General features: G+C 37.5%; 1 protein-coding gene across 2 annotated transcripts in view; it reads left to right on the top strand.

Annotated features, from left to right (window-relative positions):
- NAP1L4 (nucleosome assembly protein 1 like 4) overlaps positions 1-27421 on the top strand; it is a 41895-nt gene extending 14474 nt beyond the window's left edge. The window contains exons 7-16 of one of the 2 annotated variants that reach the window (XM_060768352.2): positions 1309-1440; positions 1918-1989; positions 2569-2708; positions 4832-4977; positions 8473-8495; positions 10215-10334; positions 11552-11581; positions 17166-17222; positions 18353-18390; positions 25918-27421. In XM_060768352.2, coding sequence (XP_060624335.1) covers positions 1309-1440; positions 1918-1989; positions 2569-2708; positions 4832-4977; positions 8473-8495; positions 10215-10334; positions 11552-11581; positions 17166-17222; positions 18353-18358 — 726 coding nt within the window. In that variant the 3' untranslated portion in view covers positions 18359-18390; positions 25918-27421. The remainder of the gene's footprint in view (positions 1-1308; positions 1441-1917; positions 1990-2568; positions 2709-4831; positions 4978-8472; positions 8496-10214; positions 10335-11551; positions 11582-17165; positions 17223-18352; positions 18391-25917) is intronic. The other variant, XM_060768343.2, reaches the window with a different exon arrangement.
- Positions 27422-27784: the final 363 nt, after the last annotated feature.

Below are 27784 nucleotides of genomic sequence, written 5' to 3'. Positions count from 1 at the left end.
AAAAAGAGAGACTGAGGATCTGTGAAATGGTAGGAGATGTGGACTTTTGTTGAGCTCTGTGTTTACATTCCTGCCATTTCACAAAATTTCAGTCTCTCCAGCCGTCTGTTTCATACACTATATAATTAATGAATGAACAAGCTATTTATAAAGTATACTGTATTTCAAAATCCAAAATAAAGAAAAGGATACTCAACCTGTGCCTGTTTGAGAAGGAACCCTGATTTTTAAGTTTCCTTGCTCACAAGGAACATGGATAGGGAGCACAAATGGGAATTTTTCAGGGTACTGATCAGATGGAGTATGAACAAGAGCACCTGTTCTTCAAATAAGTACTTTTCCATGTGAAGAAAGTGACAACATGATCAAGAGAGGGTAGATATTCTCATCCTTTGTGTGTTGAATCCTCCTGTTTGAGCAATGCTGGAATAAGGCCCACATTGTCATACTATCAAGTCACTTCATTCAGCTTTCTAGTGAACTTAAAAGAGACAGTGATCTTTGTTAAACTTTCCTACCTCATGAAGCTACTATCTGTAGCCCCATTTCTTGTTGCGGAATAATACTATTCTGTTAACAATACACAGAGTGATTTGTGTTGTGGATAGCATAGCCAGTCAGGAAATGTGTGGGGGCAAAACAACACTGGGGTTCTGGCTGTCTGTCCTAGCTTTAAAGGAACCAATGGGAAATAATGAAAAATAATGAGATAATCAGGCATGAAAAGTTGCAGGTATAGATTGACTGTACATTTTGAAAGTTCTTTCAACAAATGAACACAGCACTGCATTGAGTTTTTAACAGTTCGTTAGTTTATCTGCTCTTTCATCTTACAGTCACTTGGTTATTTCCTTTTACTCTGCATCACACAAATAAATGCTCATTGGGGTATATAGCAATACGAGGAATGAGTGAAAAGGTTTAATGGTTCTTGTGATCATTTGATGTACTGCATTCCATATATATTTCCAGCTCCCAACAGGGATTTCTGGAACAAGCTTGAAAAAAGAACTTTCCAATGTTGTTTAGAGTTTGTAGTGAGGAAACAAAAATATTTTGGGGGAGGGTGAGAAAAAGGACATAGCTTCTGTCACCAGCACCTTCTTTTGAAGTCATTTGTTCAATTTCCAGTCTGATGGATACATAATGTTCAATGTTTTGTATTAGAGGAATTGATTATCTTTGGTAATAGTGTGACAACTCTTCAACATGTAAAGGGAAAACTGGTCTAGCATATGGAAACTGGAATATATTTGAGAAGATTTCATCCCAAACTTTAAATGTAATATGTGAATCTTTGGTTTCTAGGGAGACCTGAAAAATAAAGTAGTAATAGAAGAAAAAGAAGCAGGAGCAGCTGAAGAGTCAAATCCCAAAGGAATCCCAGATTTTTGGTTCACAATATTTAGAAATGTAGATATGCTGAGTGAATTAGTACAGGTAATATATTAAAAGTCTCTTTTTATGCTATACGATCACATTTTGAATATTGAACATGTTTATATGAATGTTACTTAGCTTTACATGTTTCAGATTTTTAAAAAAAATCACTTTCTTCTCTATGTTAGTGGCAATCCATTCTCTTTATTTGGTACCTCCTAGTGTTTGTATATAGTGTTGTGTTCTGCCTGTTATATCTTTACGATAGATACAGGCAGTCCCTGAATTACAAATATCTGACTCATATTTAAGAATGGGGGTGAGACAATAGGAAGTGAGATGAATCTCCCTCAGAAGGGAAATTCACTCCTGGAAGAGTTTTCATGGAGAAAAGATGTCTCCACTGTGAGGCTACAGAACATACCTTGTTCATAACTTGGGGACTGCCTGAACGTATTTACTTGTAATGGAAGAGGGACACTTAAGAAATGTGAGGCACGTGTTTCATTTTATTAATAACTCTTACTTTACATTTAGGAATATGATGAGCCAATTTTGAAACACCTGCAAGATATCAAAGTGAAATTTTCTGAGCCAGGACAGCCAATGGTTAGTACTGTTTTAAGTTGCAATTTAGTGTTAGGTGGCATAATAGGCCCATAATGGTATGTTTATGAAAACTTATAATGTATTTCTTAACTGTACTCAGCTGAGTAAGAATGAGTTTCTAACTCATGTCTCTCTTAGGAGACATTACTGTATTGAAATATATAGTGGACTTATCATAATTGCACAATCTATTTGCTACTGATGCTTCACATATTATAAACATCATTTAAAAAAAACAATTTAAAACAACGTTTAAAGATTTTTCATACATAGGGCTTCTAGACCTTTCCTAGTTTATCATTTGACACATTTATGGACTTAAGCTTACTGCAGATTTTAAACCCTCATCAAGCTCTTTCTGTGAGCTATTTCTGCAAGGGTATATAAAAGCCGAACTTTCACTAATAAGATGATTGGAGGAAATGGAAGAGATAATAGAAAATACCTTGACAGACCTACAGAACCCATCTTGTTCGTAAATTGGTGACTGCTTGTATTGCATACACGATGAACAAATGATGACTTTCTACCTGCTTGAAAAATGGTAATATCTATTTAACAATAATGAACCTCTTTCAGTCTTTCACACTAGAGTTCTACTTTGATCCCAATGACTACTTTACTAATTCAGTCTTGACAAAAACCTACAAGATGAAGTCAGAACCAGATAAATCGGATCCTTTTTCATTTGAAGGCCCTGAAATTGTTGACTGCGAGGGGTAAGGAAACATTGTTATCTGAACTGTATTTAAATTTTCTGTACTTTCTGAACTGTAGTGTTACACATAGATAAGATGTTTCAGGTGGTCCACAGTATCACTTCAACAATGGTTTCCTAGTCTGGAAAATGTATTGTTATTTCGTCTTTAGTCCAGAGGACCACCAAAGTATCAAATAATACGTAATACTAGGTTTAATTTTTCATCCCAAATCTTCCAACATCCTTCAGATGCTTTGGATTTCAATCCAGAGAAAAAAGCTGAGTATTAATTTTATCATTGCATGGCACTTAGTACAATTGTACACTCATTGGAGATAGTCTTGGTGCCAGTTTATATGTTTCAAATTTGTGCAGTCTCAGGATGTGGACAGGACCCTTGGAAAAGTGAGGGCCACCATATGCATACTGGATCCTTGCCCTTCCCAGTTTCTGGCTAAGTGCGTATGGATAGTGGTGTAGCCTCAGTGCAGCAAGAGAATTGGCCGCCATACCTAAAAGGCTGTTGTAAGGCTGTTACTAAAAACAGACCCTAGCATTCTGAATTGTGATTAGCCAGTCTGCAATATTTCTTTTTTGTTTTTGTTTTTTTTTTGGGGGGGGGGAGCAAGGTTTTGTAATGTATGGTGGTCTTTTAAATCCAATGGTTTCTGGATGAGACGGATTGTCTAGATTCATTTTCATCTAGCTTCCAGCCTAGTTATGTAATAGAGGCAGCTTTGATCTCTTTAGTAGTTGACCTGCGCAGGGATTTGGACAGAGGGAGTTTGTGTCTGTTTTTTTCCCCTGGATTTCTGAGCAGTTTTCAATACTGTTGACCATTTTTTGGGCTGCTTCTCTAGGATGGGACTTGGGGGCACAGATATGCAGTGGTTCCACACACAGATTCAGAAAGTATTACCCTGGCTGTTGGCCTGTGAGGTCCTTTGGAGTTCTGTTTTGTCCCTGATGTTGTTTAACATCTACATGAAACTACTGGGAAAGATTGCCTGGAGTTTTCCTTTCCATCTCATACCAAGAAAGCTGTCTTAGTACTGAACCAGTTGTCAGTAATGGACTGGATGAGGAAAAACAAATTGAAACTTTATCCAGGGAAGACAGATATCCTCCTGGTCAGTTGAAACGTGGATCGGGAAACAGGGTCTCTTTAAGATCTAGAGAAGGAGGCTTTCTCAGCCCCACCACAACCCCAACCTTGCTTGATTACATGAGAGAGATCCTTCCCAGTGGCTGCTGCCATCCCCTAGAAATCCCGCCTATGGGAGGTTAGGCCAGCTCCCTCCCTGCTTTCTTTTCATTGCCAGGCAAAGGTGTTTTTGTTTAAGCATGATTTTAATTTATAAACAGAGAAGCTTTTCAGTCAGGACGTTCTGTTTATTTTGTATATCTTTTGTTTGTCATAAATGATTTGAATGTTTTATGATGTGATTTTAATTGTTTATAAATACTTTTGTATAATTTTGTTGTATTTTTTTAAATTTTACTACCTCTGGAAGTCACCTAGGCTTCTATTCTGAGATAAAGATGTCATATAAATTAAATAAATATGATAAAGTCTTGTGAAAGTGTGCTGCACTTTTTTTCTTTTTTGCTTACTGAGGCCTTTTGCCACAAGCCAATGCTATATCAGCTATAAAATCTAGTTAGTCTTTAAGTTGCAACTATATTAATTAGATGTCACTATGGATAACAGCACTCTTTGCTAATGTTGAAATAGAAGTTTGGCAGTTACTTCACTTTTGGTTTGGAGGTTTATTTTGTTTTGCTGGTAGCTATTGGTTTAAGTGTGAATGCCTATCACCAAATCTTTCTTCCACATCTCCCAGTACTGTGTTCAGATTGCCATTGTTGAGTGGATTCCTTGTATTGTCACTTTTTTCTTGCAGATGCCTTGATTTTGATAACAGTAGAAAATTGACCCCTGCCTTTTATTAATGGCTTTTCCTGTGTGGCAAAGCTATCACTCTCATTTTCCTCATATGGTGTTGCATGTGGCTAGCATTATTGTTGTAGAAAATCACAATTTTCATCATGGGAAATTGCCTTTAATCTCAAAAGCTACTAAATGTTCATTGCTCTTTCCTTGTTTAAAATCATTGAGATATAAATTTACTTTATCTCCAGATGTACTATTGACTGGAAGAAAGGAAAAAATGTGACAGTTAAAATAATAAAGAAGAAACAGAAACACAAGGGACGAGGCACAGTCAGAACAATTACTAAACAAGTACCCAACGACTCCTTTTTTAATTTCTTCAGTCCAATAAAAGGTAAGCATGGTTGATTTCCCCCCCCCTCACTATGTATACTCATGTATGTTTCAGTAAGCTTTATCATATAAAAATATGATAAAGAATTGTTGAATTATGTTCCCTTTTGGTATTGAGCTAAATAAATAAATCCATCACAAAAAATGAAAGTACATATGCAAAGAAGTAATGAATATTTTTCCACACCTGGCAGAAGTTCTATTCAGGGCCCTGACAATCTGAAATAAGAGCCTTTGGGGTTCACAGAGAACACAGGTTTTCTTTCTTACCATCGTGGAACCACCCATCTCTGGTTATTTATAGGTGTAAAATATATTACTTAATATGTGACAGTTAGCAAACTTCTAATCAAAAACTTGCCTGTTACATATTGTCAGGGATACAGTATGAGAAGAAGCATTTCTTTTCCATATAGTGGGATTAGTTTTAAGTGTGTACCCTCAATATTCTTTGGTAACCAGAGCTCTTGGGTATGCATGCCCTTTTTCATTGACAAGACTAGTTTCATTCTCAAGAGGCTGTGTTCAGGCAGTCCCCAAGTTACAAACACCCAACTTAGAAATGACTTGTACTTTAGAACAAGGGTGAAGTGAGAGAAATCTACCTCTTGGAAAGGAAATTCACTCCTAAAAGAGTTATGGGGGGGGGGGGGGAGGTGTCTCCAGTGAAACTTTCTCACCAATCCTTGCTTCCACAACAAGCCATTTTTTTTTTTCAAAATCCAAATATCACAGGGTCTGAAAGTGAGGGGAAAACTTCTGAACAGGGGCCTAGGCAGCAAACTAGCACCACAAGGGTGTTCCCTATACTATCAAATGCATGCATATATGTTTATGTGTGTATGACTGGAGTTACACTTTTAAGATGTACTTGTTCTGACTTACATACAAATTCAACGTAAGAACAAACCTACAGAACCTATCTTGTTCATAACTTGAGGATTGACTCGGTGGTGGCCCTGCGACTCTGGAACTCTCTCCCTCTGGAGGCCAGAACTGCCCCATCCATCCTAACATTTAGGAAACGGGTGAAGACGTGGCTGTGGAGTCAGGCCTTCGAGGAATGAGACAACACCATAGGACTCTGGGTGGAAGTGGATATAGATCCATCTTAATAGGACGACTGACCACTGTAGTTTTATATACAGTGTATTTTAAAGTTGATGTGTAATTTGTGATATATGATATTTTAATGAATGTATATGTTTTTATGGCTGTAAACCGGGCTGAGTCCCTCAACGAGGTTGAGAAGCTCGGTATACAAAACTGTGAAATAAATAAATAAATAAATATGAAAGCTATTCTTTAATATTTGTGTCCCATTTCACTACTATTTAGATAGGCCTTCAGACACCCAAGTTCGCTTTTTAAGAGTAGCTAATAAAGATTTGCCAAACAAATGGGCCAGCAATTCAATTCTGCATTTGGTTGACTTAAAAGTGCTGATAATATGAAAGTATAATCTATAAAATTAAGCTGCACTTCTATAGGGATGTGGTTGTGTGTAAGAAAGACGAATGACAATGAGTCTTGCCAATTAGTTTCTACTTCTGACTAGTCACACAAGTTTGGAACCTGGAACAGATTAGCAGGGAAGAATTAACCAGACAAGCCTTGCTGAATTTTGTTTCATGATTCGTGATATTGAAAGTGTAGGGCTTTGTAGGTAATTGGTGGTAGAAGCTGTATATCATGAAGTCAATATGTTGTGAAACCCTGCACCTGCTGTTATCCACATCAGCAATATTGAATCTAAGAAGCTTTAGATTTTTCTTAAACATCTCACACCATAATTTGAGCTACACCGAGGCCTGCTGTGAATTGTTTTGTTTTAGCTGTTGAATATGTAATATTATTTATTCATTGAATTGTAATTTCTGCCACATGGGGGATGTAGAATCCTACATAATACTCCCTAGTGTATACATCAAAATAGGGTTAACAGCCATGCCTTGTTCAGAAAATGGGGGGGGGGGGGGGGTTAAAAAAAAGATGTTGACAAGATTTGAAAAAAACAACTTCACAATCTTACCATCATAGTGGTTTTCTAAGGATTTTTTTCTTGCAATAAATATATTATTGTCACTGTTATCTTAGTCTGTTTCACCTCTAAAATATCACATTGCTCTGTGTTTGATATCCAAGGCAATCTCAGTGTTCTCCTGGGCTGTTGAATTTGTTTTACAGTTTTTCAATTTAAAAAAAAACCCTGAACTGTCTTTTATTTCTGCAATGCTCTCCCCTGAGACAGATGCCTGAAATAAACAAAAGCAAATTGGGAGAGGGGAGGAGAGAGAATGAGCATATAGGCTACCTATATCAGAGCCACTGTAGAGGTAGGGAATCAGTCCCAACTTCCCAACGGTGTGCAAAAATGCTTCCTTTTTGGAAAGTATTGCAGCCTAAATAGTAACCAGAGATTACCTAGTAGTTCTGGGTATTTGTGTATCGGTTGGACTGTAAAGTATCCTGTCTTTTTCAGAGCTTGTGTCCATTGAATCCCCAAGCTCCTCTTTTGAAAAGTGAAAAGAAGTGCAATTGGGTAGAGAAAGTCATATGTGAACCAGGAAGGCTAGGAAGCTTCTCTATGGACCATTCTATCAATAAAAAAAGGTTGAAACAGGAACGTGAAAGAGTGCAGTGTTGTTGTGTTAGTTCACATGTTCTTCTTTTGTATTGATACAATTGGAGAACTACGCTATAAGGCAACATTTAGCACTTCACATATGAAGAATATCTGCCTTTTATTTGAGACCTTAATATTTTGGGTCAGCATCTTGATTAGCAATGAATAGCTGTATCACTATTTGGTGGGATTCAGTGGTGGACTTCCACTAATGGATATAATTTTATTATAATAAATATTTGATACAAACACATTTGCTAACAATTACAATCAAATGAGACATACTTGGTTTTGCAGTTTTTACAATGCTTGCAACTAATTGAATAGCAAGATACAGTGGAACTGGGAAAAGAGGCAATCCTCTCCAAACCTTTTATCCCTCAGGACTGGAATATCCTAGAGAACTTTGGGTGGCTTTAGAAGAAGGAAATGATTTTTGTTTAAGGTTTATGATGTATTTTATAGCGTTACTAAATGAGTCCCTTTCCATTTCCTATATGCAAGCTTAAAGTTCTGAGCTGTCCTTTTGATGTTGTAGACTTTGATCTCTTTTGGGTTTTTAACTCCGCACTTCATCTTCCATTCTGAAACAATTATAAAAGGTGTGTTTTCCAAATGCCATTTGTACTTGTATAGTGTTCGTCATTCACTGATTTGGTTTTAAGCTGTTGGTCTGAGAAGTAAGTAAAAGGATTTCGATGAAAGGAGGGACTTTGAAAATAGAATCTTGGGTTTCCCTTGTCATTGACATACAAAAAAGGCTCATAATCTTTCGTAGTTTGACTTCTCATTTGAACGATTTTTGCACTAGAACCTGCACCAAAGTTGGGGCCATTAATGGTTTAGACTGGTTTCTTTCTTTCCTTGTAGTTTCAGGAGATGGAGAATCACTGGTAAGTCTTACTTCAGTATTTTTATATCCATCAGCATGTTTTAATTAGAAAGCTAGCACACTTCAGAGAATGGCAAATGATCAGAACCAGCATATTTCTTATAGCAAACACTGTGCCTCCAATAACAGGACTCATAAACAGTGTTCTCCACTGTTCCATCCAGGAAAAATTCTTAGAAGTGGTGCATCTGTTTCATTATTTGAGAGCCTGGATAATTTTGAGGAAACGTGGCATGGTTTGTAGTGCAGCAGACTGACAGTTGCGGGCAGATGTTACTTTCCCTAGTTATCTTCCTACCACTATGAATAAAGAATAGTGTGGATTTTAATAGTAAATATTTATTTCATGTTTACATTGAGTAATCTATTTGGTGATCTCTGTTTATACCATGGAGGGCCTAAATATGCTGGTTCGTTTTTTGGTCGTGTCAGGAGCGACTTGAGAAACTGCAAGTTGCTTCTGGTGTGAGAGAATTGACCATCTGCAAGGACGTTACCCAGGGGACGCCCGGATGATTTGATGTTTTTATCCTTGTGGGAGGCTTCTCTCATGTCCCCGCATGAGGAGCTGGAGTTGATTTTTTTTTTTTGGCGTGTCAGTAGCGACTTGAGAAACTGCAAGTCGCTTCTGGTGTGAGAGAATTGGCCGTCTGCAAGGACGTTGCCCAGGGGACGCCAGGATGATTTTGATGTTTTTATCATCCTTGTGGGAGGCTTCTTTGAATACAGTATTCTTGGCAGGGGGTTGGATTGGATGGCCCATGAGGTATCTTCCAACTCTTGATTCTATGATTCTCTCATGTTCCCGTATGAGGAGCTGGAGCTGATAGAGGGAGCTTATCCACCTCTCCCCAGATTCGAACCTGCGACCTATCGGTCTTCAGTCCTGCTGGCAAAGGGGTTTAACCCACTGCGCCACCAGGGGCTCCGCTGGAGTTGATAGAGGGAGCTCATCTGCCTCTCCCCGGATTAGATTCTGCGACCTGTCGGTCTTCAGTCCTGCCGGCACAGGGGTTTAACCCACTGCACCACTGGGGACTCCCTAAATATATTAAAGGCACCAGATCCTATCTAGGTGCTGTAGGCTATATTTCAAAGGAAGGAACTGGCAAAACCACCTGTATTCCTTGTCTAAGAAAACTGTATGAAATACACGGGGTTGACATAAGTCTACAGAGAACTTGAAGGCACACACATTTATGCCAGTGGTACTTCAGATGCTTCATGTGAAGGGATGAAATTTCACACATAGGGCTGCTTTCATCAAGCTTTCCATTAGCAGCATTGGAATATTAGAATATAATACTTGCATAAGTTGTAAACAATTCTTAGTAGCAATATCACATTTCCTATTGCCTTCTGCTGTCTGCTTCAAGCATGAATTAATCTTAATCTCCACCTGTTCTTCACAGTTGGTCACAAGTGATTTAAATGCAATTTTCAAAATACAGCATTTTGTTATCTTTCAGAAATTTGGGATTCCCATCTTAGTCTTGTGTTTCAAAGAACTGAGTGGGCATAGAAGAAATAGTATGCTATTGATGTACTAACAATATGTTCATGTTTGGGGCCAGGAAAATATTTTATTATTAATTGTTTAAATATGCAGTAGATGTAGAAAGTCATAGCTTAATTCATAATATGATTTCACATGTGTCAATCATGTCAGATGTTTCCTTTGCGGCATTCTCATACTGTTTTTCCCCTCTTAACTTGCTAGGATGAAGATTCAGAGTGTACGTTAGCTATAGACTTTGAAGTTGGACACTTCTTCCGTGAAAGAATAGTGCCCCGTGCTGTACTCTATTTCACTGGGGAAGCTATAGAGGATGACGATAATGTATGTATCTTTTAAAATTATCCCACTGTGTATATATTATTTTTCTTTTCTCTGTGTGGAGGCATTTTTTAATTTTCTTGTAATGGTAAACTTTCATTATAAAGGTGAGCACAGCTCTTTTTTTGAGGACAAAATAATTGCATAATTACCATATTTATTCTAATGCTCACCTTTTTTTACTAAATTATCTTCCCAAAATTAGGGTGCAGATTAGATTTGATGACATGTCAGATTCGAGTAAATATGGCTAAATTGCTGGGTTCTGATTGGATAGCTAGTTGGTCGCGTTACATTTAAGTCTTGCTTTAGCCTTACCACTTTTTGGAGGTGAAATATGGGATGTGTTGGCATGCTTAGATTGACAACTGTACCAATTAAAATGATTAATTTCCTTCCAAATTAGTTTGCTGCAACACTGAGCATGAGGGTGAACTATTCAGAAATACTTACAATAGAAAGTCATTTTAATACGTTTTCATAGAATCATAGAATCAAAGAGTTGGAAGAGAGCTCATGGGCCATCCAGTCCGACCCCCTGCCAAGAAGCAGGAATATTGTAGTAAAATACATTCCCAGTGTCCCTATGGTTGAAGATGGAGGGATATAACTGTATAAATCAGAGGTTCTCTACCTGGGGTCCCCAGATGTTTTTGGCATACAACTCCCAGAAATCCCAGCCAGTTTACCAGCTGTTAAGATTTCTGGGAGAACCACTGGTATAAAATAACAGTTTGTCTGCTAATGCTCAGTGAACTTGCAGCTGAAGGTAACATTTTACTTTCCAGCCCCTGTCCACTGTGCCACATACCAGCTTTTAAGGCAGCAGTAGTTATCCTGTCTTCTTTCTTGTTGGTATAATTGCCCTTTCCTCTTACCTCATCTTTAATGCCTAACAGATTAATAAAAATGACTGGACCATTTTGAGAGGATTTTTTTTTATTATAATGAACAAAGTCTTAATCTCAAAGCAAGATAAAATTTTCTTCTGAGGCCTTGAAAGAATACACTTTCCAGAATTCCTCAGTCTGTTTTCTCTTTTTTGAAAGGGTACTGGTAGAAATGCAGAATGACTGCACCCATTGTTAGTGGGTATACTTTAACTAACAGCAAGTATTGAAAAATAATGTGGAAACATTGTAGGATGTCTAGAATATGTACAAATGTTTTATCTACTAATGTTTAAAATAAAGACTAAACAGTTTCCTCCCTTTCATTAGTTTGAAGAAGGAGAGGAAGGAGAAGAGGAGGTGAGTAAGATCCTGTTTATCTTCTCGTCACATTTTCCATGGTGATGGGGAGGAAATATTTACTTTTCCAGTAATCCAAGGAAGCACTGTTTTCAGAGGCATGGATATGTCATTGCTCACTGCCCGTGTTGGTGTGAGCTGAATTTTAGAACAAATTGTTTTGCCTAACAGTCCTTTGCACTCATGTTGAGATAACAGGTAGTTGGCTTCTGTTTGAGCAAGCCGTTGTGTGAAAAGCTTACTAAATGGATGAAACTTCAGGGCACCCTGAGAGCATAGTAAGTTAATGCAAGATGGGATTTGGTTCTGTATTTTTAAAAATTCCTCCCATCCTCCCAGAATATAGGCAGTCCCCAAATACAAACATTTGACTTACAAATGTTTCATAATTAAGAATGGAGGTGAGACAACAGGAAGTGAGAGAAATCTACCCCTAGGAAGGGAAATTCACTCCTGAAAGAGTTTCCATGGGGAAAAGGTGTCTCCACTGAAGCTTTATCACCAATCCTTGTTTCAACAATAAGCCAAATTATTCACAAGCCAATTATTACAGGGATAGAAAGTGAGGTGAAATCTAATTGTACCTGTTCCGACTTACATACAAATTCAACTTAAGAAAAGACCTACAGAACTTATCTTGGTTGTAACTTGGGGACTGCCTGTATAATGAGAGATTGGCCAGAATGCAAAATGTTTGCATGTATATAGAAATGAGCGTTGATTACTTTTTTCATTGCTATATATCCTAATCTGTTCAATGACTTTTCCTTATTTTCAACTACTTGAGCAAGTGTTGAAACTTTTCAAAGAAAAATAATTTGGTTTTTAATAAAACTGGAAATAATTAACTAAACAATTTCTCCAGTAAATCTGGTTGATACAATTAATGAAGCTGTTACCTGTAGGTGGGAAAATGATGGAATTATGCTTTGAGATTTTTAAAATTTTCCAGTGCTTCTTTAGCTGATGTTGGAAAGATAAAGTGATACAAAAATGTAAATGGAAGATTGGAAGACAAAATTGTTTTGCAAACTTGAAAGATCTTTAAAGGATGTATGCTTAATCTCAGGGTAGTTGTGAGTTTCCTCATTCCGTTCCTCAGAAGATAGCAAGTCTGTAACTTAATTCACCACCTGCACCTATAGACCCTCCCTTGTTTCCATGTTCCTGGCTCATTCATTCCTGTCTTTATTCAGAGAAGATGCTTGTCTTTCCTTATCTCGCTTTTCTGATTGTAAAACGTGTGCATTTCTTCTTGCTTCTCTTCTGTGTCTTTTTTTTGCTCCATTGGATTTTTAAAAATTCTAATGCTGTATTTCCCACCATTTTCTCCCTTTTTCCATTTGAATTTTTAACAAGACATGAACTAATAATTCTGCTTATTATTTATTTACTTACTTTATTTACACCCTGCCTTTCTCCCTATGGGGTCTCAAGGTGGCTAACATCCCTCACTTTAGTCACAGTTTTAAAAGTGCAATACAAAAATTAAAAAACAATTTAATAATATAATGTAGATTAAATTAAATAGATATACTTAAAATAGCCTTTAAAACTCACAGTCTCTCCCCCCCCCCCCCCAAAAAAATCCCACCTACATTTCTGAAGCAGCATACCCCTTATTCTTCCCTAAATGCCTGCTGGCAGAAGAAGGCTTATCTACTTGCAGAAGGCCAGCATGAATCGGGCCATCCTAGTCTCTCTTAGGAGGTCCTCTCCCATGTTCCCACCTGTACAGTTATGCACGAACCAATTGTACAGGTGTGGATGATTATGGAAGGAATTAATCTCAGGCCTCAATTGTGTATAAGAATATATTATAGAGGAGGCCAATTATTACTTGTAAATTAAGGTAACTGCCACCAACGTGAGGTATTTGAGGTACCACCGATGAGATCTGGCTTTACACACGCAGATTAATTGAGATGAGACGATCTTCAACAAAAGATAACAAGTTTATTGTGTACAAAGTCTATGGTTGCAGGCTGTTAAATAACTTATAGAACTTTGAATATCACTTGGTTTGTAATACAGTCCACTCTTCCAAATAACACAGCTCGTGGCTAACTTTTACTGAGGTGAAGCTCTTTAGTGAACAGTGTTTCCTACTATGAATAGCCTTCCAATTTGATTTTTCCTTGATCAAATCTCTGATCTCTAGTCCTTCCTTGACTAGGGATCTTAACAAGCTTCCTTTAGTCTTCCTTGACTAAAGAAACTGGCCAGGTTTTTCTCTTCAGCCCTTCTAGACTGAAAAACCTCCAGCTGCTCACACACACCTCTCTCCCAGGCTTTTTAAGCCTCCACACTACACACACACACTGCCCCTTTTCCAAAGATGCACATAACTTTTTTTGCTTGGCTCCGCCCACTTCTCACTCTCCTGAGCTAGCCTGCCTGGTCTCCTTGGCAATGCTCACTGTGGATTCAAACCAGATAACTCTAGTTTTAGCTACTGTTGCAAACACAAATATATACTCTAACAGTTAAACACATACACAGTATCAATGACCTCAGCACACCACCAAACATGCTTGAGTGGGTGGTGGGAAAGAGAGAAGGCCCTCCCCAGTAGATCGTAGATGTCTCCCAGGTTCATAGAAAGAGATACATTCCTTCAGATAACCTGAACTAGGGCTATATAGGGCTTTGTAGGTTAAAACTAGCACTTTGAATTGTGCCTGGAAATGTGTTGGCAGCCACTGGAGCTGTCACAACAGAGGAGTTGTACGCTCCTTGTAGCCAGCCCCAGTTATCACTCTGACTGCTGCTCTTTGGACCAGCTGAGGTTTCTGAGCGCTTTTCAAAGTCAGCCCCATGTAGAGCACATTATAGTAGTCTAACCAGTACGTAACCAAGGCATGTATCACCATGCTCAGGTCTCACTTCTCCAGGGATGGGCGCACTTGGCGCACTAGTTTTAATTATGCAAAAAGCACTCCTGGTCACTGCTGTTACCTGGGCCTCCAAGTTCAGAGCTGAATCCAGGAGTACTCCTAAACTGCGAACCTGTGTTTTCAGGGGAACTGTGACCCCATCTAACACAGGCTGAATCCCTATTTCCAGATCTGTCTTATGACTAGGAGCACCTTTGTCTTGTCTGGATTACATTTCAATTTGTTTTGTTTGCCCTCATCCAGTCAATTACAGCTGCCAGGCACCACTTCCATGAAATCAGGTGGAAAGGTGTAAGAGAGTTGGGAGTCTTCTGCTAGAAAATATTTGGGAGCAATTTTCTCATCTGCAAAAGACAATCCAGAAAGGAATCCATCCTCTTGCAGCTTTGTTAAAATAATAAATACCTATTCCTTTTGACTGTTACTACTACAGTAATCCTCTTAGTTGAAGTATTCTCCTTTGGTGGTGATTAGGGCTGACTGACAAGCCACAAAAAGGGCATCACTTTCTGTATCAGTGTTTATAGCAGTAACATTCATGACCACCAGAGAGCACAACAGGACAGTGTGACTCAGTCTGAACTACTTCCAGCATCAGATTGTTCAAGAATACCTCCAGAAGCAATCCCTATTCTGATTTTCAAGGATTCTTCTTTCTTTGACAAAGAAGTTTTCAAACAGGGACTCCAGCTTTAAAGGTTGTGTAGGTGTAAATTATGGTAGGGAACATTGTCTTCCAGGAGTAAAACTACATTTCCACTGGTCCTTGGACAATCATATCTCTTTTGCCTCCAACTCTCAATTTTCTTCACTTGGGGAGCAATTTCAGTGTGTTTGGCCTCCTTGTCTCTTTTAGACCTGGGAGATCCATTTTTCAACCATTTCCCGGTCTTTTGTCCCTCCCCAGTGTTCATCTTCATTTTCACTAGATCCCCTATCACAGCACTGGTGAACCATTTCAGAAGCTAGCTACATCTGTCTTCCTCCAGGATCACAGAGCAGTGGCTCTAAAGAATCTAGCCTGTTTCTTTGGTATGAAGAACTTGGATATTGAGATTTTATTCTGACCTTCTCCTCTTTGGAGCTCTTGACTTTTCCAAACCACATGTCCCACAAGGGCTACAGAATCGTCCTCTTTCCCTAATTTCTGCAATCTTCATAGCAATCCAAGCTCTGCAGTGTGATGTAAAAAGTGCCAGTTAAAGATCTCATCCCATAAGTGAGATCACCCTTTCAAGGAACATGTTCAGGAGCATGTTATCAAGACCAAATAACCAGGAGTTTTTGATTTAAAAGGATAAGTGATCCATAGCATGAACTGATCCAATTTCACCATGATCACCTTAGTACTTTGAGACCTCAAACTTTTCGCATGATAATCTTGTTGACCTGGTAAGGAGAGAGAACACGGCTGCCAAAATAGTGTAGAGTTTCACTTATCCATCATAAACAGGCTGAAATGAAAATGTTAGATAATAAGGAGGGAATAAGGAAAAGCCCATTAAATGTCAAATTATGTTATGATTTTACAAATTAAGCACCAAAATATCATGTTTTACAACAAATGTACAGAAAAAGCAATTTCTGTACACAGTAACGTTATGTAGTAATTACTGTATTCACGAATGTAGCACCAACAGACAAGGGTTTTTCCCCCCACCCTAGACATTATTCTGGGTGGGAGGCAGACAGTGTTAGATAATACAGAACGTTGGATGAGTGAAGGTTTGATAAGCGAGACCCTCCTGTAAGTGTAAACAGACAGGACAAACCAGGTCTATAGGCTCTTTATAGTATATGTGTTATGTAAAATTTAGCATGTTATGCTAAATGTCCTGACTTCGATAGAGATTTTCTACATCTATGCAGTCTGGCCAACCTAGGCACATAAGCTGTCTTGGCACAAACTAGGTGTCACAGAGGTGCCCAGAACCTATGTAGGAAACTGGTTTTTTTTTTCCAGACAATTAACTCATTTGCATTCTTTCATCTTTTCTCCTTGAAGTGTTGCAGTTCTCTCTTCCCTGCGTAGTGGCTTACTCTGTAGAGCGGACTGTCACATTACTATGATATATACAAGTACATCCAGAACTGATTTTCTGGGTGACCTCATAGAACTCCACAACCATTTTCAAAAGGCATCATAAAATAAACATGTTTGCACAGTTAGCCTTTGGATGGAATCTGCTACAACACATCCTTTGTCAATGGTTGGCAGTCACCTGGCTCTCCCAGCATCATCAGCATTGCCAAGATGTTGCTATTATTAGCCTGCTTTTCACCGATCACATAGTATTTGCATATCCCACAGTTGGATTCCTCCTATGCTGAAAGAAGAATGGAATATTTTCACTCACTGTTTATTTGTATTAATATTTATATTGACAAAACACCGTTGCCAAGATGACTCAGTTCACTTCATACTGCCAAAATGCTCAGTTTTCATCTCCATCTTTCTTCCTACTACAACTGAGGCTATTAAATGGAACTTACGGCATGCCCATGGTGGGAAAAAAGTAATAGAGGAAAAGTGATTGTTTGGTTCCAGTATCCTGAACACTAGAAAGAGATAGTTCATAGGTAGATGCTCTTTTATGTCAGTAAAAAGGGAATTCCATGGTCAGTATCAATCTTCCTTTGTGCTTTTGCTTAAAAGTCTTTTCATCTTACTTTTATTTTAAACCTAGGAATTGGAAGGTGAAGAAGAAGGAGAAGAGGAGGAAGATGCAGAAAGTGAACCTAAGGTTAGCTTCATTGTAAAGCGCATGTGCAATTGTTAGCATACTAATTTTCTCACAAGGCATGTTTTATTTTTGTATGCTATAGCTTGCACTTGGATGGAAAAATGTGTTGATTGTTTCTAGTAACAAAGTTAATGTTTATTCATTTCATTTTCTTTAACAATATGCATGAATGTTTTTTCATTAAGGCATAGATGTAACTAATACCCCGTCTATCTTCACACAAATGTTTATATTCTTTTGTTTTCAAAATGTGTGTACATAATTTACAAACTTGGAAGTCCTGCTGCAGAATTAGTATTATGCTGTATCTGTCTGTTTTATGTGCATTGGCTTTTTTCATTTGTGTTTTTATTATTGATTATTGCTTCCTAATCATTGTTTCAGAAAATTCTATTTCTCATGCATGTGTAAGAAAAATATATTAACAAATTGCTTTGCACACATAATTGTAGCAAATCATATACAATATGATTTCCACATGACATTTGGACATGAGTTTTTCCTTGAACATTATAGCCATGTAGAAAAAATGTCATGAGTGAAGCACCCTTAGATATATTAGATAGTTTTTCTTTCCTGCTACCCTTTTACTCAAATAGGCCCATATTAAAACTTCTGCATGATCAAGACTCCCTCTTGTGACCAGTTCTCATACTGGATTTGATTATTCATAATTGGTAACGTAGAGCATGTATTTGATGAGGGCCTGTAGTAAAACCAAAAATTAAGTAATATCCCCAAAATAGTGACATGCAGAAATTGTACTTGGGTTAATGAACCCACGTCTGTTCATACCTGCATGTCATAATGTTTCCACTGCACAATATTTTATATGACTTCTTTATGGAGAGGGTGTTTCAGCTCACTGCTGTGAGATCACTGTAGTGATAGGGTTGTAGTTACTGAGTTGATGAATGAAATGTACCAGTGACTTTGTCAAAGATCTTGTGGATGGGGAAGGAAGAGTGTTGTGCAGATGATTTGAAAATGTGACCATTATTTTGGAGAGTGGTTGTGTCTGACAAATAATTTATTGTATCCTCTGGAACAGTAGTTATTGCTGCCTAATTTTTTTGTCCATTTCACTTTTCTTTCATGCTGACAGTTCCTTTCAATTTTTCCCCATTTAGGTGTAATTTAAGTCTGTTTATCATTCATTCATTTATAGGTAAGGTTTAATTCCATTAATACATAACTTCAAGGCTTCCCATTTTTACAACCCATGCAATGTGGTTCATTTAAATGCCTATCTGGTTTCTTCTGCGTAGTTTATAGAAAAATGGGGGTCTAATCTGGATACACCCTTAAGGATCTTGTTCTTGAGAAAAATGTAGAACATGAGGAGTGCTGCTTTTTATAGGAACACTCCTTCTTTCATTGTGCACATTATGCTACCTTTGTTGTAGCTATGTACTTTTAACACAGGGATATTTCTCTTGTGTTTACGTTGTGTTTGTTTAGATGTCAATGGATGAACTTGTTCATTACAGTTCTGTGTGCCCTCAAAGTATTGTGATATGTTTCAGGATGAGTGTTTTTCCAAACTGTGTGTCCTACTTAGTCCTATTTTATTTGAACTTAAATTCCCTGATTCCTTCCCTATTCCGTTGTATGTGGCCATTATTTTTGGTCATGAACATGTTGGTACATTTCTTCTGTTTGGTCAAGGTTTGTTGTTTGTTCTGTGTAGCATGTTGGATTGCTGACCTTCCTTATGTTTCATTTGAGACAGTGGCATACGTATTGGGCCACTTTGAACTGCATTTAGTGGGACTTTGGTAAATAATGTAATTTGTTCTTAAACATACGAACCTTTGCTTTGATAACAGTAAATTATAAATTCTGCAAGCTCCTCTCTTAAAATCTAATTTAACATCCCATCTGTTCATTTTGCCTTCACAGAGTTTGTTTATGTCTTGAAATTACCTTTCATCCCTCTTTGGCTTTTAGCTCTATATAGCATCTTGGTAACTAGAATTTACAGAGGTTACCAAGAGTTTCAGAAAAACCTAGGGAGTTAATTTAGTTGAATCATGGTCACTCACTGCCGAAATATTCAATATACAAGGTAGTGAGGAGAACCCTTAGGAAAGGAAATGTTTGAAAATCTGTAAACCACTGATTGTTGTTTTAGCCATTTCCCATAGTTATTGTAACCTGAGGTAGGTGGACTGCAGTGCAGTTTAATTGTGTGTGTAGGTGTGCAGACGTTTCATGAAGTTACTTGTTTATCGTACAGCAGTCCCATTAATTTCATGAGTTTTCTTAAGGTGTATTCAGAAGGGATTTGCATAACTTTCCTCTGAAATATAGTCTGTGCCACCGTTCTTTAAGCTGGCACAAAGTGGGGTCTTCTTAGCTCAATGTTGGGGTCATGAAAAATTTGGCAACCATAAAAGGTCGCCACCAAGTTACACAAATCTATTAGCAACAACATGCGGTATTTACAGTGGATTCTGCATAAAATGTGTCAGCTGTACTTCATAAAAAAGGAAAATCAGTCTGTTTAGCAAGCCCTGCAAATGCTGATTATTATCAGTAAATGTGTGGGTTTTATACCTATTTTATATATATATAGGGTCATGTAAAAATTTCTTGGGTGGAAAGAGGTTGCTAGTAAAAAACAAATAGCACCTGCTGTCCATTGACAGTTCCTCATCCAAGTACTAAGCAGTCTTGGCCTCACATTAAATAACCTATCACTGATGGAACTTGCCTTAAAGTTTTCAATACAGTACAGCTGCTGTATCCATAGGGAGTCTATTCCAGGACAACATGTACATAAGGTAATAGTGGATCCTATAAAATTTCCCACCCCCTTATTCACACACTGGTTACAGCTTATTCTCCTCAAGCAGCATGTCCAGCTAGAGGATGAAAAGCCACTGACAAATACTGTGGTTCCAGCAATGTGGTGAACACCGTCAATTGGGATCCTTCCTCCAGGCTGCTAGTTCCCACAGTCTATTTGAGCTCTAGATATTAGCAGTTACCTATTTTGTTTGTTGTTTGCCACAACATGTTATAGATAACTTCTATCTAACATCTATCCAACAGTAATAAATGAAATACTCAGGATGTTTCACTTGGCTCTGTAAATATTTTCATACAGAATGTCATACTTGTAAAAGTGACTAAGTTTTCAGACCATATTGAGCCAGTTGTAACAACTTTAAAAACATTCAAGCAAAAAGATACATGCAACTTTATGCACACATTAGGTACTTATTTTTAAATTTATGTCAGTATCTCATGTGAGTGCTTTGTTTCAATATGATTAGTTTTTTTTCCCCGGAGTCAGGAGGAGGTACAGAATGGGATTCCCCACTTGCACCTAATAGAGTTATTTGAGATAGCTTGTTTTAACATCGCCGCCATTGGGCATATTTTTTTCAGACTTGAATAGTGTATGTAATTCATTATATTTACAATTCCATGTATCAAAAATAGGTTTGAGATTAAAAGACATAAGAGATAAACATTGTAGAAGCCTGTAGTATCAAGTTAGAATTTGTGCACTGCAGGTTGATATGATGTTACCTGAATTAATTTACTGTGTTAAATTCTGCTTGAATGTTCCAAACAAGTGTAACTAGGGGTTTTTGATTTTGTCAGGATCAAATTCATTCTACCTCCCTTCTTAACTGATGACCACAGGAAAAGTGAGGAGAAAGATGGAATGATAATCTACAGCCTAACCCTTCACCATCTTGAAAACTGCTTCCTCTTTTTTCTGTTCTAGGGTTGTGATTTGCCTTTTTGGCTGAACCTCCTGCATGTCATTTCTTCACATGATTTGTAACTTTTCAGTTACGCTCAGTAGCTACTTGACTCTCTTCTTTTTATGTCTCTTAAGCAGCCTCTTCTGACTGTTTTTCATCTAGCAGTCTCCTTGTCTTATTGCATTCTGTCCATGCCTAGCCAATTACTGCTATCTTCTTTTGCACATTGGATTCTTCCCATTTGCCTTCACCATTTTCTGCAGCCTATATGGCTGTAAAGAACAAGGATTGCCCATTTCAGTTTCTTGGAAAGATGTTGGTAGCATCAAGAATAAAACTGTCAAAAGGGGTGCATGTAGCTTGGCCAACCCTAACATATTCTATAGGTAGTTTTTGATTCCCCTGATGAGTCATGTATCTTGCAATCTCTTCTTGAAGAGTAGTGCTTGCTTCCCTTTTATCCAAGACTTGACTTATTGCTTAGTGAACATATATTGGAAGTTACTAAAGCTAATGTCAGGTGAGTTCATCATGGGTCAGTGACTTAGTGTAAGCCTACCTCATAAAGGAGTGCTTTGACTAGGGTATAAATTACAGCTCCAGATCTGTGATGGCTACCATAATGACAGTAATATACTAATGTTAGACCTTAAGATGTCTTATGCAGATTTTAAAAAAGCATTTTGTATGAGACATACAATGCCTTGCAAAACTATTGCTCCTCACCTTCTTAGACTTTTCCCACAATTTGTTATGCAGAACTGAACATGGATTTAACTAGTATAGTTGTCTGATGGTAAGACATGACCTACAGTTTACCATGTCATCTAACAGTGCTGCCCAAAGCCTTGCCTGTGTTTTTGCAGACTATAAGCTTTCCCAACCCAACCCATCACTGGCATGCTGAGAGTAATTCCACATCATGATTGTTTGAGCAAAAAGGGCCACCTTTAGTCTTTTTCAGTTGGGTCTCCATATTTGCTTAGGATGACAAACCTGATGTTATTGTGTCAGGCAACTATCTCTTCAGCATGTATGTCTTGAAATGTTTTGAATGTGATGTTTTTGGCCTGGTACTGTCGAACCTAGTGGGGGGTCTATGACAAAAACCTGATGTTTGGGGAAGGATTGGTGTTCCGAACTTGTTCATCTGCATAGTCCATAAGTGTGAAATTTCTTTATTGGATCCATTGCTGTCCCCAGATATGAGATATAAAGCTTCTTGAAATAAATCTATTGTGCTTAAAATTGCTTTAAGTCAGCTATTCCAGTACAAGTTTAAGATTGTTTTGTGGCTCTTGAGATGAAGTGTTATAATAGGAAAATCTGTTTGTAGGATGCCATATCTGCTGTTGAGTTAAGTCTGCATAAGAGTTCAGGTTTTACAGGGATGAAAAAAAGCACTTACCTTCAAATGTTGAGCTGTTGCTTATTTTGCTCCATCTGCTTACACAACAATTGCAGGATTCCTGGCTATTGAGTAAGCTGGATCGCTTTGATAGGAGCTGCAATTGAACATCTGGGTGGCCTCAATTTACAACGTTTAGAAAATAGTACATTCTGTTTAGCTTAGAAGATTATGAATCTTCTAAGATACCTAGTCTTCTAAGTTATTATGCTTATTTGTACTAGATCTCGGGGGGGGGGGTGGTGTATTATATTGCGGAAAATATAATTTGAAACAAGTTGAAAATTATATTTTATTGACTCATCAAACTCAATGTTGTGCATCATCACTGGTTGCACTTAATATTAGAGACCAGACCTTTTCAGTATTTTTATTTTTTCACAGAGCATCCTGTATTATTTTCCTTCTTTATATTACTTATAATTTCACATTAAGACAGACAGCATTCCACAAATTTTGGAAATGCATTACCTTGTTAGAAATCATAACCTTTTGGAAAAATGATGCCATAACCTTTTGGGAAATGGAAATCTCCATAACCTTTTGGATAATAGCATCCATAACCATTTTGGGAAAATCAGGAATTGCCCTGAGAAGAGTTAAAAACTTGCTTGAGTCAACCCTCTCCTTAGTGGTAAATGTCCACTAGCATTCATGCAAGGCAATTAGGTTTCTCAGCCATTAAACTGATATACCTAGACATCTCTTTGAACTGTTAAGGACAAAGATATGCCAATGCACAAAAACATATAGTTTCAGAAGCATTATTTCAGTTGCCTAATAAACATCTACTCTCCTTTAAAATATATTGGTTTTCAATCATACTCTCAAGTGACAAAAAAATAAGTAGACTTCTTTAAAATAACATCGTTGGTTTACTCACAAACTTCATGTATTTGCCACACAGGTACATTTCTCATCAATCGAGCTACAGATAGGATTTTAAGTAGTTTCTCTGTGTAAATAAAACAGGGAATCTTTCTTAGAATCTTAACAGTCCAAAGTCCAAAGTATTTCTCTGTTCTGAGAGTCTGATAGAGTCTCTATAGTCTGTTTCAATTAACTCCTAAACTGTACTGTTTCTACTGAAGTCTCTACATTGAAAGTCTAATGGTTTCTGCCTTTCTAAAATGGAATCTGAATCCTGAATAGGCCCAGATCTAATCACATGGTCTGCAGCCACTTTGTGCATTTGGTGAAGTGTACATTTGTGATAATACAGAGGGGGAGGGGCAGCAAAGCCTTTTTCAGACTTATGTCCATTGACAGTTCTTGTAAAATACTTTGTAGAATTATGCTTAATTTACCAGCTAATTTGGAGCACCTCTGTGAATGAATGTGTTTTAAATGAATGATTGAGCTAGACACTGCTCTTCCAATGCATTCCCATTAGTGGCGCTGGGGAAGGGGAGAGACATGCACCCCAAGTGTGTGTGTGTGTGTGTGTGTGTGTGTGTGTGTGTGTTTTAAAAGTACTTTAGATACTTGCTGAAGAAACAAAATGATATAAAAGGACTGACCATCCAAGCTAGACATTTCCATAATACTCCAAATCAAATATCATTGCAACAACACGTCTGGTTGAGTGAAATCTTTTTCCATTGAATTCTTTACCCTATATCTGATTCTGATATATCTAATCATAACATGCTTTGAAGGAGTATTGAAAATTAGCATATTAGATATGCACTTGAGCATACTAAAAAGCTACTTTGCTTTCATAATCATTTTGGTTTTATTATGTTATTTTCTGATGCTTTGAAAATTGCTGGCCTTATATGTGCTGCTGCTATGGTTTGTGTGTATGTACTGATGGGTTATTGTGTTTACAGCAACAGTTTTCAAATGTAATCTCTTAAAATTAAATGATGGATTTCGGGAATGTAGATCCATATATTAAATATTTATTGTGCTGAGAAAAAATAAATGTTGAATGTTGTGCTCTTTTGTTAAATGCTTTAGATGAAACTGAAATTGAACTATCTGATACATGTGGGTCTGAAAAGTTAGGCGAGTATAATTTTTAGGAGAGATTTGGGCTGTTCCATCCATGAGGTTATTTCTTCCAAACATAATTGCGTGGTCTTTACCAGTAATCTGGTGGTAGAATCCTTCCACATTTTGGCAAGGTGTTGGACATACAACCCTTTCACGTGTTTTCTCTTCTTGAACTTACATTTAAATAAATATGTGATGTAGGCTGAGGTCACTTCAAACTGGGAGAATACATGCTACTATCTATTCTGTATTTTTTGGTTAAACTTTTAGTACAAGAACGGAAGGCTTGTGTGTCTTCAGATATTGTTGGCTTTCATCTCCCATAATCTCTCACCATCACAGCTACTGCTGAGAAGTTGTGAGAGTTGCTGTCCAGTAGCATCTTGAGATCCTTGTGTTTCTGGTTCCTACTCTAGCAGTTTCCTTGCATAGTTTTGCTAAGGGAAAGAGTGAGAAATTGGTTTGAAGCTGATGTAATAAACTGAGCAGCATTCTCTCCTTAATTCCCCCAAGTTATTATTTTCATCTCTTGAGTTGCTTAGTGCAGATGAATATATTGGAAATTTCAGTCGGTGTGCCAGGAATGGGTGCTGCCTACAATGATCTGAAGGAGTGTGATAAAGGTTACCTCTGAATGTTTCAAAATGACAAACCCAATTTCAAAGTAGTATATTTCATCATGGCAACATGTTACAATTACATAAAAAGTTACAGTTTAATGAATCATCAGGTTTTCCTAACCATTTTGAACCAGAAACAAATCTAAAAAATAACTCCACAAATGGAGAATATCTCATTTGGCTTTATGTTGCAGGGTCAGCATCTTGCGAATGACTGAGGCAAGGGGCTGTTTGTGAGCTGGGAAAGGCATCATTTTAAACTCTATAGCCTACCCTTTCAAGTGGTAAGAGTTTCATACATGGACAGTTCGTGGTTTCGGAAATATAGTAATTTCAAATAGGGCCAATCTTTTTGAAACACCCTGTACTTGGTCAGAACTGAATGACACAACACCATGGAGTAGGAACATACATGTACTCCCATGTTTCTTGAAATAACAGTGGAATAAAGCCATAAGACAATAATCAGTAAGTAACCTTTGACACAACTCCTCGTATCAGGTCGGTTAATAGTTGTAGATCCCCCCCCCCCCCCCCCAGAGTTTAGAAGGCAAATTTTATGCATGTCCCCAATGTCATAATGGTTTTGTCATGCACTTTCCTTGCAAGTGAGGGCTTTCCGCCGACATCTTTGTTGGCTGCTATGGGAAACAAGCTGCTGGGCTACATAGAACTTTTATCTAATCCAGCAGAGCTTGTGACATGATTAAGGAGTTTGTATGATGATTAAAACATAGAACAAGGATCATTGACCATTAGTTTTGATATTTATGCTCTATATGAAATGGCTTGATAAAACAATAGATCAAAAACCTTAGCATAATTGGAACCGTTTGATTACATGAGATCACTTGCAATGGTAATTTATGTAAGTAGAATTAAATTTGCTGTCCACTTGTGTATATCTTGCATAAACTTGCCTTTTTCTCCTTTTCTCTTTCAAACAGAAAGATGCCAGCCAGCCTGCTGAATGCAAACAACAATAAGGAAATACCACTTCAGAGTGATATTTGAACAACCTGTAACAAACATTTGGATACCTGGCCTGCAGTTCAGGATATTCCATTGCTGCAGCACAATCTTATTAACAATGCTTAAAACTAAATTGTTTTCAAATGCATGATTTTCACTAACTTTTTTCTTATTTTTGCTTAACTTGTACAGTGGCAACTTAATGCATTTGAGAAATGAGGTTTAATTAAAGCACACTCTACAGCCTTTGGTACACTGTAGCTCAATTGTCTCAATAGGCTTTCTGATTGAAATTTTTAAAATGCCCTTCTGAAAAAACTTGCCCTCAGTACAAAATAATTCTTGTCTAAATATTGTGGAATAGTTGACATAAAATATATATTAAATTAATGAAATACTTAACAGTAAAAACAAAGCAATATGATTTCTTCTCAATCTTTTCCCCCATTAAAATATGTTTTCAGCAGCTTTCCAGTCAAAATAGTGCTACAGAGCAGCTTAAAACATTGTCATCTCCAGTAAAGGTAATCTGAATTTGAAGTAACATTTCCTCTATCTACTTGCAAGGAGGTGATGGTGGTTGAGAGATCTTAGTTGTTCACCTTATTTATTCCTGTTTGTAAGTACTTTGATGATCTAGTGCTTTTAATAGTTTTAAATATACTTGAAAAATATTTTTCCTGTTTATAAAATATGGGTACTTGTACATGGAAAACTCATACTCTACTCACAGAATGATTGTGTGTCGAACACTTCAAAACAACAAACTGGGAAAGAAATAGGTCTCGTAATCTGGTGAAAGTGGGTTCTGGCACTAAAATGTATCACGGATCTAGTTTAGCCACAAGGCCTTGTTCAGATGATCCTCCAGATCTAGATTTGGAAAAGTGGAGAGCTGCAGGTTCATGCACTCCTCCCTCCCCCTTTTGTGTGCAGCTTGACTTTTCAGCTTCCTGTTTAGGGGGAGACATAGGTTTTGGTAGCTGAATTTGACACGTTCCAGTTCAGAGGCCAGTGGCTTACTAACTGACATCACTACATGTCTGGTTTGACCTAAACAGGAAAGAGAATGATGATACACTGCACTGAAAAAGCATGGAAAGATGGAACGGTTGGAATAGTTTATAGAATTGTCTGAGCTGGGTCCATGGGAGTAATTTAATTGGGGAAATATAAATTAAATCCTAAGTAAATGTGTAGTTCTGATACTTTATTTGCAATACTCAAATCACTCAGTACCACATTTCCATGGTTTTTAAAGCGCCAAAACCCTTCAAAAGATCTATTCAGGATTACATTTAACATTTCTTAACATAATAAAGCCAGTCTCTGGCAACAGTTCATTAGCAACTGTGTGAATGCTGTTACCAGGCATGTAGAGAGTGCTCCAGCCTTACCTTATACATTTGTAACTTAATACAGTGTTTTCAATTTGTACAGAATAGTTAGAATATTCTATTAAAGTTGTGAAACATGAAACATTTTGTACTGGCAGTTTTTTCTGACACCATACATGGCACCTTTTCTTTGTACAAGGTGTATATATATGCACTCAGCTCATGTGTACATGTAAAGGGGAAGGAGGGAGGCGGACCATATTAATGCAATTGAGATTTTGTAATGTGCCATTCAGTTATTCTTTGTAAATAGTACAGCAGACAGCTTACTCTTATTTCACGCATCAAGTGCTCAGTGGTTGGAGATTCCCACTGGAGAAAAACAATCAGCTGAACATAAATTGTGCAGTGTGACAGAATTTAACCAGCTCTTTTGGTCCATTAGGAAAAAACAAAAATCCACAACAGGGTGATACATTTATTGAAATAAATCCAATGTCATAAA

This window comes from Anolis sagrei, chromosome 1 (genome assembly GCF_037176765.1).
Source record: "Anolis sagrei isolate rAnoSag1 chromosome 1, rAnoSag1.mat, whole genome shotgun sequence".
NCBI classification, from domain to species: domain Eukaryota; kingdom Metazoa; phylum Chordata; class Lepidosauria; order Squamata; family Dactyloidae; genus Anolis; species Anolis sagrei.
This window is presented reverse-complemented; position numbering and strand designations above follow the sequence as displayed.